The sequence below is a fragment of the Periplaneta americana genome, chromosome 9, assembly GCF_040183065.1.
Source record: "Periplaneta americana isolate PAMFEO1 chromosome 9, P.americana_PAMFEO1_priV1, whole genome shotgun sequence".
NCBI classification, from domain to species: domain Eukaryota; kingdom Metazoa; phylum Arthropoda; class Insecta; order Blattodea; family Blattidae; genus Periplaneta; species Periplaneta americana.
This window is the reverse complement of record NC_091125.1, coordinates 51,696,837-51,716,704: the sequence shown is the minus strand read 5'-3', so window position 1 is coordinate 51,716,704 and position 19,868 is coordinate 51,696,837. Positions and strand designations below refer to the sequence as shown.

Here is a 19,868-nt window from a genome sequence, read left to right as displayed (position 1 = left end):
ACGCATATTTACTACGTATTGAGCTTCGTGACTGTATATACTAGACTGTGCCTTAACTATTTTGAGGAATTTCGTTTCTGAAGCCTGTACCTACTTTTAGTTCTTTTATACGAAGGTTGATCAGCAAGAAAGGCTCCTCGGTAATAGTTCCTTGCATGCTAGGGTAAATTACTTTTTTACTATGTGCAGAAATAATGTTGTTTGTAACAACCTTTCAAGAAATGAAATAAATTATGCATGAAGACAGTATTAAGTACATATTACGATATAGTCCAATGAACGAAATGTGTCAACATCATCATCTTCATCATAAGTAGCAGCATTTTATTGTGGTTTTTGAATCTCTATCAAGCAGTAATTGCTGCTACAATCCACTAGTATTATACTTAAAATGAAACTAAGTGAAGTATTCTATTTAGTAAGAATTTAATATTAGTAAGAAGTCAAAATGAAAGTTTTGTAGGTTAACTTTATAACAAAATAGAGTAAACTAAGAATTAAATGAAGTAAAATAAAGTACCGGTATCACAAATTAACAAGATACTTGTTTAAAATATACAGTTGTCTATGTTAAATATAATATATTAATAATAATTTAAATTACGTAAGTATTCTAAATATATCTTATTTCTAATTTGAATTTATACGGCAAAATTTTTAACATAGATACCGGTACTTCAAAATCATGCCATTATACATTTTAGTCCATAATTAAGGCTGTTTTTTTTTTCAGCAATTGTGACGCATTTTACAATTTCAAATAAAATTACTTATTTCTACTGTTAAGTTTTTTTGTGGAAGGAATTTAATAATGTATACTTATTTTTTCCCCTAATTTAATTTCGTTCTCGACATCGCAATGACTTCACGCACTCCCAACTGTCCCAGCATCAGTGCTAGTACGTACTAAACCTTCAACCAGATCAGAAAAGTAAACAAGCTGTAACCTGTTCCCAACACTCCGCTATCAATCAACCTCTATCTCCTCCATCAGGACCAAACTTCGAAGTCTAGTTATATAGCCTATAATATCTGTTATGTATTTTTATACTGGCTGAGTGGAAGACAAGGCCTTAACTCTGCCAGTAAAAATAAATCAATTAAATGAATGAAGAAAATAAATTGTAGGAAAGATCATCGTAGTGTCATTCTTTATCAGTAGAATGCATTGTGAATAGTCTGTGAATCATTAATAGAGTGTCAACTGCACACAAACCAGATGCAACTGTTTCCTAATAGAAACATGACGTCACGCCAATATAGTCTGTGAATAACTAACCTTATCTCCATACACCCTGGGACAGAATTCCTTCCAGAGATAAACTCTTCAGAGTAGGCCTATACATCATCATCCTGAAGCGATGGCGAACCCTACTATTTCCTCCATCTGACACGATTATTGTGCTGACTGCTAGCTAAACGTATTCCTAACTTACACCAGTTGACTACACTAAGGCGCGTTGTATATTTAGGTTTATAGCAGGGAACTCCACTCGTCTCTAGACCAGTCCCTCCGTGTGGTGGTGGTGGTAAAATAATAGGAACGATAATAATAAAATCCGTCGTTAATTGTTGCAATGGGCTACTGCTCATAGTAGCTGTGGTTTAGTTTGGTCAGAACGCCGTTCCGGAAAATAAAAAAATATATGCATAACAGAAACAAAATGTTAAACTTGACCCTAGTATGAGTCCATTTGGTGATTGCTAAATTCATAAGCTGAATTCCAATAAATACTTTTTTTCAACTAAATCACTGCATAGTACCAATAGTCAAACACAGCTGTAATAAAAAGGTAAAGGTATCCCCGTAACATGCCATGAAGGCACTTGGGGGGCATGGAGGTAGAGCCCCATGCTTTCCATGACCTCGGCACTAGAATGAGGTGGTGTGGTCGGCACCACGCTCTGACCGCCTTTTACCCCCGGTACTCAATTTTATAGGAGGCTGAGTGAACCTCGGGGCCGTTCTGAAAGTTTGGCAACGAGAAAAAATCCTGTCACCACCTGGGATCGAACCCCGGACCTTCCAGTCCGTAGCCAGCTGCTCTACCAACTGAGCTACCCGGCCGCCACAGCTGTAATAAGAATAGTAAATATAACAGAACCAGAAATAATAGTAACTGTGACATTAGTAGTAATAGTAATAGGCCTAGCAGTTCAAGTAACAGCAACCAGAGCACAAGTTATAATATGTATTCGACATAAAGGTTATTGTATACCCCTGAATTCACCAATCGTTACTGACGCAAGCATTCTTGAAGCTAGTGCTTGCGACAATACAGACACTGTTAAATCGCCACCTGTCTGTCTGTGTTGTCACAGTTGAATGTTTATTGCATAAACAGAGCTGTAAGACTTATGCAATCCTAATGAAACAAACATTCTTTGTGTAGTGTGTAAACAAAAAGGGTTTCTGTTGGTCAAATCGGAAATAAGTCCATTGAATACAAGACTTATGAAACCTAAAGCGTAGTCCTAAAATCAAATTAGTCCATATAATATTATGTAACAGCCAGCCTAATCGAACATTTCAGAGTAGAGAAATAAACAAATGAAATACCTTGTGCGTTGCTTGTTGGAGCGACTAGATTACACTAAATGATCTAAGAACTTACATGACCGACAACACAAACTGACGTGACCAAGTAGATCAAATTAAATGGCTCATATGACCGATCCCACATTACTGACGTGACTGATCAGATTGATTAAACTATCCTAAATGAACTAATGATCGACCACACATTATTGACGTGACCGACGAAATTAAACTAAATGATCGTCTACATATGACCGAACACACGTATTGACGTGACCGACTACATTAGACTAAAATCTAAATTATCAATAAGCCTACGGCCGACCACACACTGGTGTGACCGACGAAATTAAACTAAATGATCGTCTATATATGACCGACCACACGCACTGACGTGACAGACTAGATTAGACTAAAATCTAAATTATCATACTGCCGACCACACATTACTGACGTGACCGACGAAATTAAACTAAATGATCTATTATATATGACCGACCATACGTATTGACATGACCGACTAAATGATCGTCTATTATATATCACTGATCACACGTATTGACGTGACCTACATTAGACTAAGTTATCTATAAAGTCGACCACACATTACTAACGCGACCACGAAATTAGAATAAATGATCTATATATGCCGACCACACGTACTGACGTGACCGATTAAATTCGACTAAATGAACGTTCATAGGCCTATGCCTATATGATCGACCTCACGTATTAACAAACTTCAGAAACCTAACAAACTACATTTTATTGATCCAAGCTGACAAACCAGACTTGGTAAATCGACCTAACCAAAAATATCTTAATCAACACGACTGATCAACTTGGCGAACCAGGCTTATTTGATGACCTTGGCAAACGGTATTCCCCATAGAACTACACACACAAGTAGCAGACAGACAAAGAAGAAAACATAAATTAACATGAGCTGAAGAACTGCGGCCAAATCACATCCGTTGCCAGAGTCTCAAATCGCAGACACGATACTCGAGGTAGAGCGTCGTACTGCTTAACGTACTCGAAAATTGTTACTTTGCACTGTCGCAATAGATGGCAAACACCCAAAGCCACCAGTGAAACAGAATTCACAATATGAGCATCACTTGCGGTGAACCAGCAAGCTCAACAATCTGAGCAAAGTAAATAAACTCTGCAGCTATAGATTGCTCTGCTTAAGGAGATGCTGTCATAACAGTGCTGCCGTCTGTCGGCTTGTCAATAAACAACGATACCTCACAGAAGCAGAAGCTCGCTTTTCCACTTGTAAAATATTTGTTTTGCTTTCCTCAACGCAAACAAAACAATGCTGTGCTGCGCCAACATCAACATCGTGTAACGTGGGCTGTATGCATGGCGGCTATTCGCGAATCGTATTACAACCGCAGCATATTCATTTCCCTTTTCAAAAGGGTTTCGATCTGGAATAAATTACTGTCTCCTCTCTCTGGTCTTCCATCCGGGCTGCATGACGTCGATTTTTTATTTTAGTAGGTTATTTTACGATGCTTTTTCAACAGCTTAGGTTATTTAGCGTCGGAATGAGATGAAATTGATAATGCCGAAGAAATTAGTCCGGGGTCCAGCACCGAAAGTTTCTCAGCATGTACTCATATTGGGTTGAGGGAAAACTCCGGAAAAAATCTCAACCAGGTAACTTGCCCCGACCGGGAATCGAACCCGGGCCACCTGGTTTCGCGGCCAGACGCGCTGACCGTTATTCCACAGGTGTGGACCTATGACGTCGATTCCCGGCCAGGTCGTGATGGAATTTGTGGCAAACCAAACGTTTCTGAGGATTTTTGTCTGGTTAAACCCGTTTCCCTCTTTCAATCCAACACATTCCACCTCCCCCCATTTCGTCTATCATGTTTGAAGTCCACCAAACAAGTTTAATGAATAGTTACAATACATGAAACGGGTGAATGGATAAAATTTGAACACATTCATATGTAATGGAGATTCTGAATATGTAAATTTTAATATAAGATTACATTCAAAAACATAAAGTTTACTGTCACATTCTGTACGCATGAGTAACTTGTTTTTCGAACACTAGTATCATATTGTATGTTTATCTTCAATAGCTTTTGTATATAACTTTTTTGTGTAAAATTAACATTTAAGGAGTTATTAGCAATATTCCATACTTACTGTTCATCCTGTGTATATATATATATATATATATATATATATATATATATATATATATATATATATATATTTTTTTTTACTGTTTCTTCGTTCCTTCATATTTCTTTGTTCTCTCCTTTCTTTTTATTTATATCTTTATTTATTCCTTTCATTTATATTTGCTCCTTTCTTACGTAGACTATTAATTTCCTTTCACTGCTTTTCGTTTCATTACATCCTCGTTACTTCCTCCTTCCATACATATTCTATCCCTCATACATTCATGTCTCCATAATTTCTCGTTTCGGTTTCTTTCTCTAGCAACAACCCTCCCCTTTTCCTGCACCGCCATGGCATCGCGGATTATGTGGGTGGGGAGCTCCATAAATCTCTCTCGCCTCTGCTCTTCTAGGCAGATTAGTAATCGCGGCTGTCAACAAGAATGCTGGGACGTGTCCACAGCCTGTTCAGAGCGCAGCACCTGTCTGCCTCGAATTAGCTGCCCCATTAACAGCACCAGCAGATTACTTTACATCGTGTTTCCTCTTAGTATTTTAGAGTATTCCTTACACTACATCACACTGTCTTGAGGTTCATTGCTTCTCTTTGTTTTGCAAATCTAATTTCGGTTTTAGAAATCACAAAAAAACACTATTAAATTAAGAAATTAATGCTTCAATTTTAAAGACAGTAGATGAAAATAGATTGGTATGTGTATTCAATAATCATCAAAGGAATGAACTATACATATGGAGTAAGTGAAAAGACACTGTACTAAACCCACCACAGTGTTCCTTGCAAGATATTGATCTCGTTAATTTAATTTGATTCTGAATATCTTGTTTCAATATTAACCTAACCTATTTATATTTTATATTATTATATAATATATTATTATAATAATGTACCGAAGTACATATGATATTTCCATGCAGATATTCTGCGTCATCATACGATGAAAGAGTAATGGAACGGAGAAAAATTCTCTCCGGCGCCGGGATTTGAACCCGGGTTTTCAGCTCTACGTGCTGACGCTTTATCCACTAAGCCACACCGGATTCCACCACGGCGTCGGAAGAATCGTCTCAGTGATTTAAGACGGCGCTTATTCCGTCGGATCCCGGCCAAACAGTCACTCATTACGAGTGCACCTCAGCACATGTGTGGACTTCGGTCCTAGGTTCATAGATACCTATGACGTAGTGCAGAGGGCGGCCACTAGAGGGAACCCAAGAGTTGGAACTTAAAAACTGAGACGATTCTTCCGACGCCGTGGTGGAATCCGGTGTGGCTTAGTGGATAAAGCGTCAGCACGTAGAGCTGAAAACCCGGGTTCAAATCCCGGCGCCGGAGAGAATTTTTCTCCGTTCCATTACTCTTTCATCGTACTTATATTTTATTATTATTATTATTATTATTATTATTATTATTATTATCATCATCATCATCATCAATTGTTGATTCAGATCAGTTTTCACGGACTAAATTCACAAAATTTCAATAAACGAACTTGAAATTCAGTGAAATAAAGCTCCCGCAGGAATAGCAATTTTTCGTCGGCCTGGAGAGCGTAGTCGGTATAGCGCTCGCCTTCTGTGCTCGAGGTTGCGGGTTCGATTCAGGCCCAGGTCTATGCCATTTAAGTGTGTTTAAATGCGACAGACTCATATCAGTAGATTTACTGGCATCTAAAAGAACTGCGGGACAAAATTCCGGCACACTGGCGACTCTGATATAACCTCTGCAGTTGCGTCGTTAAATAAATCATTTTTAAAGCACTCAACTTCAAAACACATACACTCTTTGATTCTACACTACGAACGCACCCACACAGGAAACAAGAGGCGCCAAGACCAACAACGACCAGTTCAGAAGATGATCGAAAATAGGTCGAAACATGTTAACAAGGTACGTTAATATTTAACACAAGAAAATTCTTATAGTACATATTCCAAAGAATGATTTTAGTTGCTAAACAACCATGTTGATAATTATCTGCTACGACCCATACGTTTTGCTGTGGAGGATGGTGCATGTAGGCCTACAGATAGCGCAGTTGATAGCAGAAACATGTAAACTCGCCATAGGCTATTCCCTCCCCCGACGAGCCAACCACACGAGGTAAAGAGTATGTGACCTTGCATGACTGTTTACACTCTTTAGATATCCATTATGTCTGCAATACATAAATATAGGCGTTTTTACTGACGTCCAACTATTTAAGGGTCTTATGAAGAGAATGTGGAATTATACCTGTTGCTGATACCACTACTGACAATTTTTACATCGCTATTGGAAAATCTTATATATCAATTCTGCAGTGCTTGGGAAAAGTGACATAAGCCAAGTTTCCACAAACCTTTTTTGATAATTTATTGACAAGTTACACTGGTTTATGTTGATTTGATTTTTTTCTGTATGAATTATTGTAATGGGAGAAATACTTATGCATTTTTTTCCAAGCTAGCAGATGTTCCGTAAGTCGTCAATAAATTATCAAAGAAGGTCTATGAAAACTGACTTGTGTCACTTTTCCCGAGCACTGCAGAATTATCTATTGAATATGGGTAATGTTAGTTGCTAAACAACCATGTTGATATTGTTTGTTGTTAATAATAATAATAATAATAATAATATTATTATTATTATTATTATTATTATTATTTATAGAAGAGTGTAGGCTTACTCAACCTATGAAATCTGTTATAAGATGTTCATGCATGCCGCTACACAAACACTCTGAAACTCGCCCTCCCCAAATTCTAATGTTGCAGAGAAACCTTCATAATTTCTCCAATAAAGCTATGATCTAGTTTCAATTTACTTCGTTTGAATGAAACCAATGCCATCCCACAGGTCTACAGATCCTTTCGTTTCAGATCAAGCAGTGATTCATTTCGGACGAGAAGTGGCCGTCGGTAATTTACCTTACTACTCATTTTTATAAGTACAGTAGTAGGTCGGCTTTGGGCTCCGGACCCCTGGGGCTTATCTGACTCCTAGACTGCGAAGCGTGACCTGGCTCTCTATCAGGGGCTGAGGCAGGATGGCCTACCTGTAAGCATCGGAGTCACGAATGCCACCCACAATAGCTGTCGGACTTAGACAATCATCGTATATAGGCATATAGGACGCACAATGGGCCAAAGCGTGCCTAAATGTACCGCGTCTAGCCTTCGTAAAGCCAAGTTAACCCAAAGTAGTAGCATCCAGTGTTTAGTTAGCATGTCTGACCGTGAATTGAGCGGGTCCGGGTTCAAATCCTAGTTGTGACAATTTACCTGGTTATGATGTTTTCCGTCGACCAATTGAACCAGAATTGTTAGGTAACTTTCGGCATTGGACCTAGGATTAATTCCGCCATCATAATTCCACTTTCCTCTTTCATCATCATCATCATCATCATCATCATAGTTTTTTTTTTATAGATTTTATTTCGGGATTGCTCCGATGTATAGTCGGCTGCGAACCGCTACCGAATTTGGACCTCGTGGATATATGGTCATTCGTTGTTGGCGGTAGTGCAATGGATATTACATAAAAATAATTTGCATTATAACAAAAATTAAGATTTTCTAATGATTAATTATGAAATAAATGGATATATAAAAGAAATTTCTTGTCTCAACCATTTTCCTTGAATCTCACTCTTCCTGACCAGTGATCTCACTCAGTTACCATGGGGACCCTTGGCAGCTCTGTGCTAGTCATATGGGACGTTTAAATGTTAAAATGTTATGTTTTATTTAACGACGCTCGCAACTGCAGAGGTTATATCAGCGTCGCCGGATGTGCCGGGATTTTGTCCCGCAGGAGTTCTTTTACATGCCAGTAAATCTACTGACATGAGCCTGTCGCATTTAAGCACACTTAAATGCCATCGACCTGGCAGGGGATCGAACCCGCAACCTTGGGCATAGAAGACCAGCGCTATACCAACTTGCCAACCAGGTCGACTGGGACGTTTACATCGACACCATATGAACATTCACGCTGTAGGCGGGATTCGAACTCTCAATTTCACAATCATGGCTTCGCCGCAACATTAAACCTGCGCGACTTCGACGCTGCTTGCATACACCGCGGCCGAAGATGATCGTGATAACATGGTTCACAGAGCAATCAATGCGTTACTATGACTGACACACTGTTAAATACTGTAACTTACGTGTGGCTGATATTGCATATTGCGCTCAGTCAGCACACGGGAGACGATGACTGCGCGGTATCTCCATGGAAACCCGAGCGGCCACACGTGGGCTCACATGCATAGATCACGTCTCCGAGACATAGGAACTCGAACGTTGCGGCTCGCGGAGCTTCAAGAGTCGGAACGTGAAAGGGACGGAAACGCCTTTCCGAAGTAAAGAACTGCTGATGAAATTCTTTCAATACACATCAAGTTTCGTGGCAGGGGCGTAAGAAGATCGCAGCGCCCACGAAACACGCTTCAAAGAGCTAATCCAATTGTGAGATATCAGCGGCAAGATACAAATTCTTGGAAAACAAACGGAAAATAATCCTGCGCAGAGTGTGAATGCGAAGTTCCAGAGATTTCTCAATCGTTAACCGCGATTTCTTAAAAAGTCTAAATTTACATTCGCATACAAAGAAAGAAAGCAATAGGTACACGAGTAAACAAGACATACGCACCGTTACTTAAGCATAACTATTTTTCTCACTAAATTAAGCTTCATTATGTATTTCAAACGATTCTTTCATCCTATATGATTAACTAGGCCTACTTCAAATTTAAAAACAAATGAAGTTAATTTTTAAAAATTCCGAAGAATGTATAGCATCTATCTGAATAACTAGGCCTACTTCCAATTTAAAAACGCATCGAAGTTAATTTTTAAAAATTCCGAAGAATGTATAGCATCTATCTGATTAACTAGGCCTACTTCCAGTTTAAAAACTCATCGAAGTTAATTTTTAAAAATTCCGAAAAATTTATAACATCTATATGATTAACTAGGCCTACTTACAATTTAAAAACGCATCAAAGTTTTTTTTTTTAATTCCGAAGAATGTGTAGCATCTATCTGATCGTTCATTTTGTAAAGTTATTCCGAAGTTCGTATTCGTACTAAAGTGGAAGTCAGCAAAATGGTTCAGGATTATATTGCATTTAGTAATAGGCCTATGACGACTCTATGAGGGTGAGGGGAACACTAGGATCTACTAACAGGTAGGCTACGCAAGCGCGAGTCCTTGCAAGGGGATATGACGCTATGGGGAAAAAAAAACTATGTAAGCTGCAAGGTGGTAGGTCGTTTGTCTCACTCTGCCGTTACATTTAAGGAACCTAGAAAACTTTTTATGGAAAAAAAAAAATCCCGAACATGGATATAACTTAATAGGTACCACATAAAAGGAAAATGAATGTCGCAGAGCACTATCTTAATTTTAAAAAAATGGTATTCAAACATATGACTTATTTTAATGCAAATTATGCAATTATAAATTTACATTTTAAAATTGTTAATGTTTTCGCCATTCAGTATGGCGTCTTCAAACATTGATAAATATTTAGAGATATTTTGTGAAAAAAATACATTGCATTAAAATTGTAGTAAAGATGTTTACATAATATAAAAATATAGATTGTTGATGTCAATATTAAAAAAGACATCAAAAACCGGTGGAACACTTAAGTGTACCAATTAAAATCAAAATTTAAATTATATGCATACTTAATAGGAATTAAGTTAAGTAACCTTATCATATTACGCTAAAATAAAATGTAGGCCTACATGAATATTGTTAATCAAATGCGTATATTACTTGTATTACCATAGAGAGGGCTATGGTTACGTACATGAAAATATGGTTATCGACTACTATTTAAATGTGTAGAATTATTAAACATACATATTTTTACAAAAACAAAATAAGACTAAATTACAACCAATCATATCAAAGTTATTTATTGAGCTACGATGTGACTACTATGTGTGGACGAGAAGTTGTTCAAGTGTGTTGATTGTGTTATTATATATATTACAAATCAATTTAATGAATCATGTATGTTGTATTTAAAAGTGTTACGTAATTCAAAAGATGTGGTTATAAGTTGTGCTTTGTTGTATTATACTGAAGGTATGTCTTAAAATTTTAAATACGTAATTAATAACAGTAAAACAGGTACATCACATTTAAAAATGTTTTATGTATGTATAAAAATGTATTAGGTTTAATTTGAAATCTTGCCTTGAAGAGGTCCTTTCTTTCACGATAATGGTGTTCCTGTTTCATTTCATATATATATATATATATATATATATATATATTCCACTATTTATGCAAATGTAAGTCTGATTTGAAACCATAATTAATATAGTTTCATAACTGTAAGATATAATTTATTTCTGAATACGATATTTAAAAAAAATGAGATAGCAAGAAAATCTGATCTGACTGAGCAAAATGAGTCATACATTTCTTATAAGTTCTTACGCGAGTTATGTATTTCTGAATTCAGCATGCACTAAATATAAAAGAATAACTATGAAAAAGTTGACCTCAAAAATGACCCTGACCGTGTAATTAATGTGAGTCCAAAAGACACATAATACCTTTCAAACTCTTAATGTTCTAATACATCGGACAGTTTTGGTGGTTTTCATATAAATGGAGAGTATGGCCAGTTTCATTGACGTCGGCCGTATTGTTTGTTGGAGGTTCTTACAACCACGAGGCAGATTTATACACAATCATTTAATGACGCAATAAATGTGCGGCAGCATTTCACTGTTTGTCATAAAATTTTGTTTACTGTTATTTTACTACATAGAATCGAACTTATTTACAAATGGCTTTTAAAGAACCCACAGGTTCATTGCCGCCATCACATAAGCCCGCCATCGGTCCCTATCCTGAGCAAGATTAATCCAGTCTCTGTCATCATATCCCACCTCCCTCAAATGCATTTTAATATTATCCTCCCATCTACGTCTCGGCCTCCCCAAAGGTCTTTTTCCCTCCGGCCTCCCAACTAACACTCTATATGCATTTCTGGATTCGCCCATACGTGCTAACAAGCCCTGCCCATCTCAAACGTCTGGATTTAATGTTCCTAATTATGTCAGGTGAAGAATACAATGCATGCAGTTCTGCAATGTGTAACTTTCTCCATTCTCCTGTAACTTCATCCCTTTTAGTCCCAAATATTTTCCTAAGAACCTTATCTTCAAACACCCTTAAGCTCTGTTCCTCTCAAAGTGAGAGTCCAAGTTTCACAAACATATAGAACAACCGGTAATAGGGCCTATAACTGTTTTATAAATTCTAACTTTCAGATTTTTTGACAACAGACTAGATGACATAAGCTTCTCAACCAAATAATAGCAGACATTACTTACTTACTTACAAATGGCTTTTAAGGAACCCGAAGGTTCATTGCCGCCCTCACATAAGCCCGCCATCGGTCCCTATCCTGTGCAAGATTAATCCAATCTCTATCATCATATCCCACCTCCCTCAAATCCATTTTAATATTATCCTCCCTTCTACGTCTCGGCCTCCCTAAAGGTCTTTTTCCCTCCGGTCTCCCAACTAACACTCTATATGCATTTCTGGATTCGCCCATACGTGCTACATGCCCTGCCCATCTCAAACGTCTGGATTTAATGTTCCTAATTATGTCAGGTGAAGAATACAATGCGTGCAGTTCTGCATTGTGTAACTTTCTCCATTCTCCTGTAATTTCATCCCACTTAGCCCCAAATATTTTCCTAAGCACCTTATTCTCAAACACCCTGAACCTAAGTTCCTCTCTCAGAGTGAGAGTCCAAGTTTCACAACCATACAGAAGAACCGGTAATATAACTGCTTTATAAATTCTAACTTTCAGGTTTTTGGACAGCAGGCTGGATGATAAAGAGCTTCTCAGCCGAATAATAACACGCATTTCCCATATTTATTCTGCGTTTAATTTCCTCCCGAGTGTCATTTATATTTGTTATTGTTGCTCCAAGATATTTGAATTTTTCCACCTCTTCGAAGGATAAATCTCCAATTTTTATATTTCCATTTCGTACAATATTCTGGTCACGAGACATGATCATATACTTCGTCTTTTCGGGATTTACTTCCAAACCGATCGCTTTACTTGCTTCAAGTAAAATTTCCGTGTTTTCCCTTATCATTTGTGGATTTTCTCCTAACATATTCAAGTCATCCGCATAGACAAGAAGCTGATGTAAACCGTTCTATTCCAAACCCTCTCTGTTATCCTGAACTTTCCTAATGACATATTCTAGAGCGAAGTTAAAAAGTAAAGGTGATAGTGCATCTCCTTGCTTTAGCCCGCAGCGAATTGGAAAAGCATCAGATAGAAACTGGCCTATACAGATTCTGCTGTAAGTTTCATTGAGAAACATTTTAATTACGGCAATCGAACTAGTTTCTTGGGAATACCAAATTCAATAAGAATGATACATAAAACTTCTCTCTTAACAGAGTCATATATATATAGAATCAATAAGAATCGAACTTACCCACATCAATTGTCTTAACTTAATGTAACCCACATCCGGTTCGATAATGCCAATGTGCTTAGATGGAATAAGGTTAAAAAAAAAAAACACGCGAGCATGTGAGCGAGAACATACATCGAAACGATGGAGTTCCATTTCCGGCATGTTCGCAACTCATTAATTTCTGCAAAAAATATATAGACTAAGTAAATAATTTTTCATCGCACATAAATCTTTATCGATTCTTCCACGGCGCTATATCCGACTGTTCACTAGTGCCAATGACAGTGGCATAGCGAGATGAGACTCAGAATTCGCCATACATTATCTGATACTCTCCTTAAGGTTCGGGAAAACCTGGAAAGAAACCCAACCAGGTAATCACCTCAAGCGGGAATTAACCAACTACCAAAAGAAGCTCCGGATCACCAGACAAACGCCGCTGCCGACTGAGCTACGCCTTTGGCCTGGAAGTGGTGAACATTTGTCTCCGACATTGAGGATAAATTCAGGTGTTCGATTATTTAAATTTATTTATTTAGTCATCACTTTCTTATATTCATCGTGCAATCTCCTTACCTAGCGTTTACGACCAAAGTCAGAACTTACACGCTGACAATGAGTGGTGAGTGGTGAGTGACTTCTTTCTAGCCAAAAGCGGGACTATGCAAGACCGAAGAATCTGCATTTTCCTCAGTCCTTTTCCTTTCCCTGGTATTAAGGGCCTTAGTTACTCTGAGTACCTCTGATTGAGGCTCTGGCTGAAATGTACAATATTATCAGGCAATACATCTCACTTGACGAAATATGTCGGAAGAAGAACAATTGAGACCTTGACATGGGAAAGGTTGTAAGTCAGAAAAAAAAATAGATTTTTCGTTTTGTCATGGAGAAAATGGTAAGCGCTACAAAATGGTTATGGGTAAAGGGAAGTTACCTCACAGCTCAAATCTTTTGAAATGTTGCTCGTTCTCCTTAGAAGATACAAAGAAAAAACGGATAATGTAACTAGAAGAGAGACAAAACTGCGCAATCAAAGTTGCGTTATGTAGGCTAACTGGAAGACGATAAAAATTGAGAAATCGAAGTATTATGAACAGTCTTATTTAAAATGGAGATTTGTTGAGTAGAATTTTAGACAACGCGCAGTGAACTTCAGATGCAGTAGGCGTTGGAGTTTCATCATCATCATCATCATCATCATCATCATCATCATCATCATCACCATCATCACCATCATCAGGTTAACTCATCTTTAGACACAATCGGTATTAATAGCAGTAGGGATGTCAGTCCTTCGTGCCCGCCGTCTTTACCCACAAGAAAATTTCCCTGGTACTCATTCCTGTTAGTGACTGAATAGACCCCAGGACCGTAGGGCGGCTGAAAGGGTTGGATCAATGGGAAAAATGCATGATCCCAACGAGTATCCGCGATCTTTCTGCGTTACGCCTTAACCGTGACGCTATCGCGTGCCCCATTTCTTTACATGCGGTATAATTATTTTCTGTTTTCTGTATGCGTGTAAAATATATAGGCAGGCCCGGTATATAATGTAATTCAAACTTTGGAATATAGCCTATACAGGGACTTCTAAAAAGTTCATTGTTAGAAAAGTGTTATGTTTATTATCAATACAAGTTTGAATATCGTCGTTGATTTTATGAAATCTCCTATGTGACTACAGAAAATGATTTTTCAGAAGGAAGAAACAATTAATTAAAACCAATAGGTCTACCCCGATCCTCGATGATGTCATTTATGTTTTTTATTTTTATTTTCATATTCTTATGTAGATCCATTGATTCCTCTGTAAAATTATTTTCTGTAAAGTCACACACGAGGTTTCATAAAATCGACCACGATATGCAACTGCTACATTATACTTTCTTGTATTATTGATCATATTATTTTATTTTAATTGGTAATAATTTATGAATATAATCAGAATTTTCAGAAACCTAGATTGTCATTTTAGAACTTCTGGAATATAACCTATTTTAGGTACCTGAAGTAAGATTTTTGTAATCTGAAACTCCTAGGTCTAGTTATGACACTAGCCTTGTAAGGCTAACGCAATGTCACGACCCTGACGAATCTGCCAGACACTGTGGTCAGTATTGGAATGGGGATGAACAAGGGCATTAAAGCTAGTCATGGACAATAAACTCTCAACAAAGCACTCACCATGTAATGAGCCGCTTGGAGATGAAAACGGCTCCTGCTTGATCTTCAAAACCGTAGCGTCCAGATCCTGCAACAACAAACACTGTATTAAAACAAACTGTTGCGAAGATTAGTTTCTACTTCATTTTATTCCTATATTCCTCTTATATTTAAAATAACGAGAGGTTTTACGCCGTGGAACGGAGCGCGTATGAAATGCAAGGCAGATCCTGATAACTAAGCTACCGGCGAATGCCGCGCGGGCCGCAGAGTGGAGTACCGCAGTACAATAATCTCCCTGTATATCTGAACTGCAACCGAACACCGAACATTCGGTCCTCAAATTTATTAATATTATTGTATCTCTTTTTATACTTGTGTATTATTTTATTCCATTTCTATTATTATATATTCTGTATATTGTATTTATGTGTATTTTATGTAGGCCCTGTATATTTATGTGTATTTTTTGTTTATATTTATAATAAGTAATTTTATATTTACGATATGTAAATTAGCGATGGAAAAAATTCAAAGTTTCATTAAAGAAAAAACAACTTGTAATTGCGGTATCATTATAATCATTACAGGGAGCAAAAGTAAGAATTTCATATTTTAACTATAAAGAAGTGGGAACCAGAAATCTTAACGTTTTAGGCAATAACCCATCAGAAATGGATCTCTCTGCGTAAATTCAAGGGCTGCATGGAGACAGTGGCAATCTGATGTTGCGAAAAATGTAAATTATGGTTTTCAATAGTAAAGACACCAGTAACTTTCATTTATTTTTATGTCTTCACTTATTATTTTTGTTATAATAAAAGTTGTTATAAAACTGTCATATTTGTAATAACTTCAACAGTAAATGTTAAATTCTATGATAATTCCGCAATCAGCGTATTGCAATCTGATGTGTCCATTTGTTAAAACTCGAGGTAGTGATATACACTTTTGAATCTGAAGCTAGATTAAGCATTTTCGTTTACTGAGTTCTGATTACAGTATGTCACTAGCCATACCCGTGAGCTCCGCTGCACTTGTTAGAAATACATATAAAGTAATTACATAATTAAAATAGAACATTTGGTGCAAGGTACATTCGTGTGTGATAGAAAAATAAATCGTTTAATATGTAACTTAATTGAAATTGTATTTAATAATTAAAATATGATCATTTGGTCCAGAGAGCACTTATTTGGTGCAACGATAATTCCTTTAACATGTTTCTTAATTATTGTTATTACATGCAAATAATTAAAATATGATCATTTTGTTCAGAGAACATCCGTTTTTTGGTGCAAGGATAATTCGTTTAACAGTTTTCTAAATCAGTCTTGAATGTATCCTTTAATAAATCACTCCAAATTAATGTCAATATAGAGTGGATTGTATACGAAGATAAATTTATGTTGATCTTACTGTGTATCTTTTTTTCCTTTATTAAATTTATTTACAGTATACACGTTTTAACATCTCTGGTCATGTCGCGTGTTTAGAATGTGTGAGTATACCATTAGGCCGTTTTTACTCTTGTTTCTATTGTGTTGTTGATGGCTTGTGTTCGTGTAACTGGTTACAGGTTTTGATTAATATTTATCGTATTGATAATTGAGGCGGTGATGAATCATGGTATTTAAATTTCCAATCTGGCATTTGTCTTTATGTCTAAGGGAATCCATTAAAAACCCCAGTCGGATTGGTCGGTCACCTCTCGAATGCAAGTCTCAAACTCTACCCGTATGAGCCAACTCGCTCAGTTGTGCATAATTATTTATGACAATAAAAAATAAAAATTAATGTGGTACATAAATATTTTGAGAAACACAGGAACCGAATATGGGTAAGCCTAAATTATGAGTACAGGAACGCCATTTCGTGAAACTATGTAAAATAACTCCGCTCCAGTGAGCTCAACGGTAAAATACTAATTTTTACTCTATATGTGCTGTATTTTTGGTCCAGTATAAATACTCATCTTTACGACAGAACTCTTAAAAATACTATTATGTTTATGTGGGCGGAAAGAAATTGAAGTGTATATAAAATAGAGTATTTTATGTGGACCAAATAAAGTTTAAATACGGTAATCAATATTTCGACAGAAGGCCGCCTTAAATAGACGGGGTCATTTATTTTCATTTCATGAGGCGGCGCTGATAAAAAAAAAAGTATTGTTATTTTAAAACTCGTGTAGCTCATTAAATATCAGTCCTACCAAAATTTTGCATACAGTAAAACTTAGCGGAAATCGTTTTTAAAGAAACTTTTGTTATGTAACACTTTTCATGAAAATCGATAATAAGCGAATAAAGTATTTTGAATGTCATATAGCCTAAAATCTAAGTTAAAATGAACTTAATTTATATTCCAATTTTCATAATAACATGTCAAGATTCCCAATGGGAGGAACGGTTTCTTCCTGTTCAAACTGGCAAACGTGCCAAATGCTTAGTATGTGGACGCTCTGTTATAGTAATACATATAGAACGTTGAGCCACATTACAACACCAGGCATGCTCAAACATATAATAAATAATAATACTGTTGGAGATGAAGGTATGCAACCAATAGAAAATTTGAAGCAAGCCGTCGTCAGTGAGATAAGTTGTTTTAGGAAAGTAAAGTACTGTTTCAGGCATTTACCTGCATATTGCAAAACACAGAAAAAAAAACATAGAAAATACATAAAGCAAAATCATAACAGTATTTCGTTGTGCAGATAATGTAAATATATTGAAAAAACTCTGATTTGAAAAGACAAATTGAAATGAAATATTGTCAAAAATAAAAAAAGCATAAAGTAAAACATTTTGTTATTTAGATAATGTAAATATATTATAAATACAACTCTCTAATTTTAAAATACATAATATTGAAATAAAGTGATAAAATTAATCTTGTCAATCCCAATAGGACAGTGATTCTTAATCTTTTTTTGAGTCACGGACTCCTTCGAAATGCCGCGAAAGTTAGAAAAATGTAAAAACAAAAGTGAGAAACAATTTTAGATACTTTTTGCTTTTTACGTTGAAATATAATAATAATAATAATAATAATAATAATAATAAATATATTAATAATAATAATAATAATAATAATAAATAAACATGATAATTTTTATGTGACTTTCACGGACCCCCCTGAAGTCCATCCGAGGACCTCAAAGAGGTACGGACCCCCCCCCCCCCCCCCGAATCCCATCCAGAGACCTCCAAGAGGTCCATGGACCAGAGGCTAAGAATCCCTATACTAGGAGATTAGCGACTGAGTGGCCACCACTGAACTCCTTGTAAGGTAAATGCAGAACCTAATATGAAAGGCAGGTACAGGAAACATTGACACACATAAACAATGTTGTATTTTTATATTCAATAATCCAAACTGAATTTCAGTTCATAATTTTATTCTGCGAACTACTAACACCAGAAAAAAACCCGGAGATAAGATGGCAGCACTTCTGGAAACTAACCTCAATTGGTGATGAGGTTGCCAAGATATATTAAGTGATTTATCCAGCAAATGAGACAAAAAAGAAACAGTTGAGCAACATTCTTATGTTTTGATACTATAATGATGTTTACGTCACACTTCGTCAAGTTCGTCCATAAACAAACAAACTGTCTTGAAAAGTGACCCAGATAGCGACCTTTAAGAAGGGATATCAAAAGTGAAGGATGTAATTTATGCGAGATTTGCAGGAATGCGTTATGAAATTAAAATACGTCTAAAGAAATCAGGGTAAAAATATTGCTTATTTCAATAAAGAGGAAAGGTTCGGGACATAAAGGACACGACAGGAAACATTTTTTTTTTTTCTAGAACTGTTCCGCCTGTGCAAGTTCACCTGAAATATTAGCTCCAAACAACAGTTCCCAGTAACCAGTTTGACAAGCGATACAGTATGTCAGCTAGAACTTTCGTAAGTTATTAAAATAATGAGGTCTGGGAATAATTCTAGGAGATTACATGATTTAACATAGTGTTGGGAAGACCGCAATGAACTTAATACACAATTCTAGAGCGAAATTAGTGGTTTCGCACTATTAATGTTTCTGTACGTAATAAGAAGTGGTTCTACTGTATAGATATAGTTTTTAAATATATTTGCAGCCTGTTCAAAATAAGTAGTTATATTATATAGGCCTAGATATTATTTTTAAATATTTTTCTATATGAAATAAAACCTTATAAATATATTTTCACTCTGTTCGAAACAGGAAGTGGTTATACTGTATAGATGATAATAATAATAACAATAATAATAATAATAATAATAATAATAATAATAATAATAATAATAATAATCCGTGGCGCTACAGCCCGTGAAGGGCCTAGACCGACCAGCCGGCTGCTGGCCTCACGCCCACATGCCGAAGCAGACGTGGACGATCATCCAACCAGAATGGAGGTATCGTGTGGTTAGAACGATGATCCCCCCCAGCCGTTATAGCTGGTATTCGCAACCGGATTTCGCTACCTATCGTAGCTCCCCAAGTGCATCACGATGCTGTGTGGGCACCGGTCCCATACACTGG

General features: G+C 36.6%; 1 protein-coding gene across 1 annotated transcript in view; it reads right to left on the bottom strand.

Annotated features, from left to right (window-relative positions):
- Positions 1-19,868, bottom strand: part of LOC138705929 (forkhead box protein L2-like) — a 196,982-nt gene that overhangs the window by 110,260 nt on the left and 66,854 nt on the right. The window contains exon 2 of the mRNA XM_069834719.1: positions 15,355-15,421. Within this exon, the coding sequence (XP_069690820.1) occupies positions 15,355-15,421 (67 nt within the window). The remainder of the gene's footprint in view (positions 1-15,354; positions 15,422-19,868) is intronic.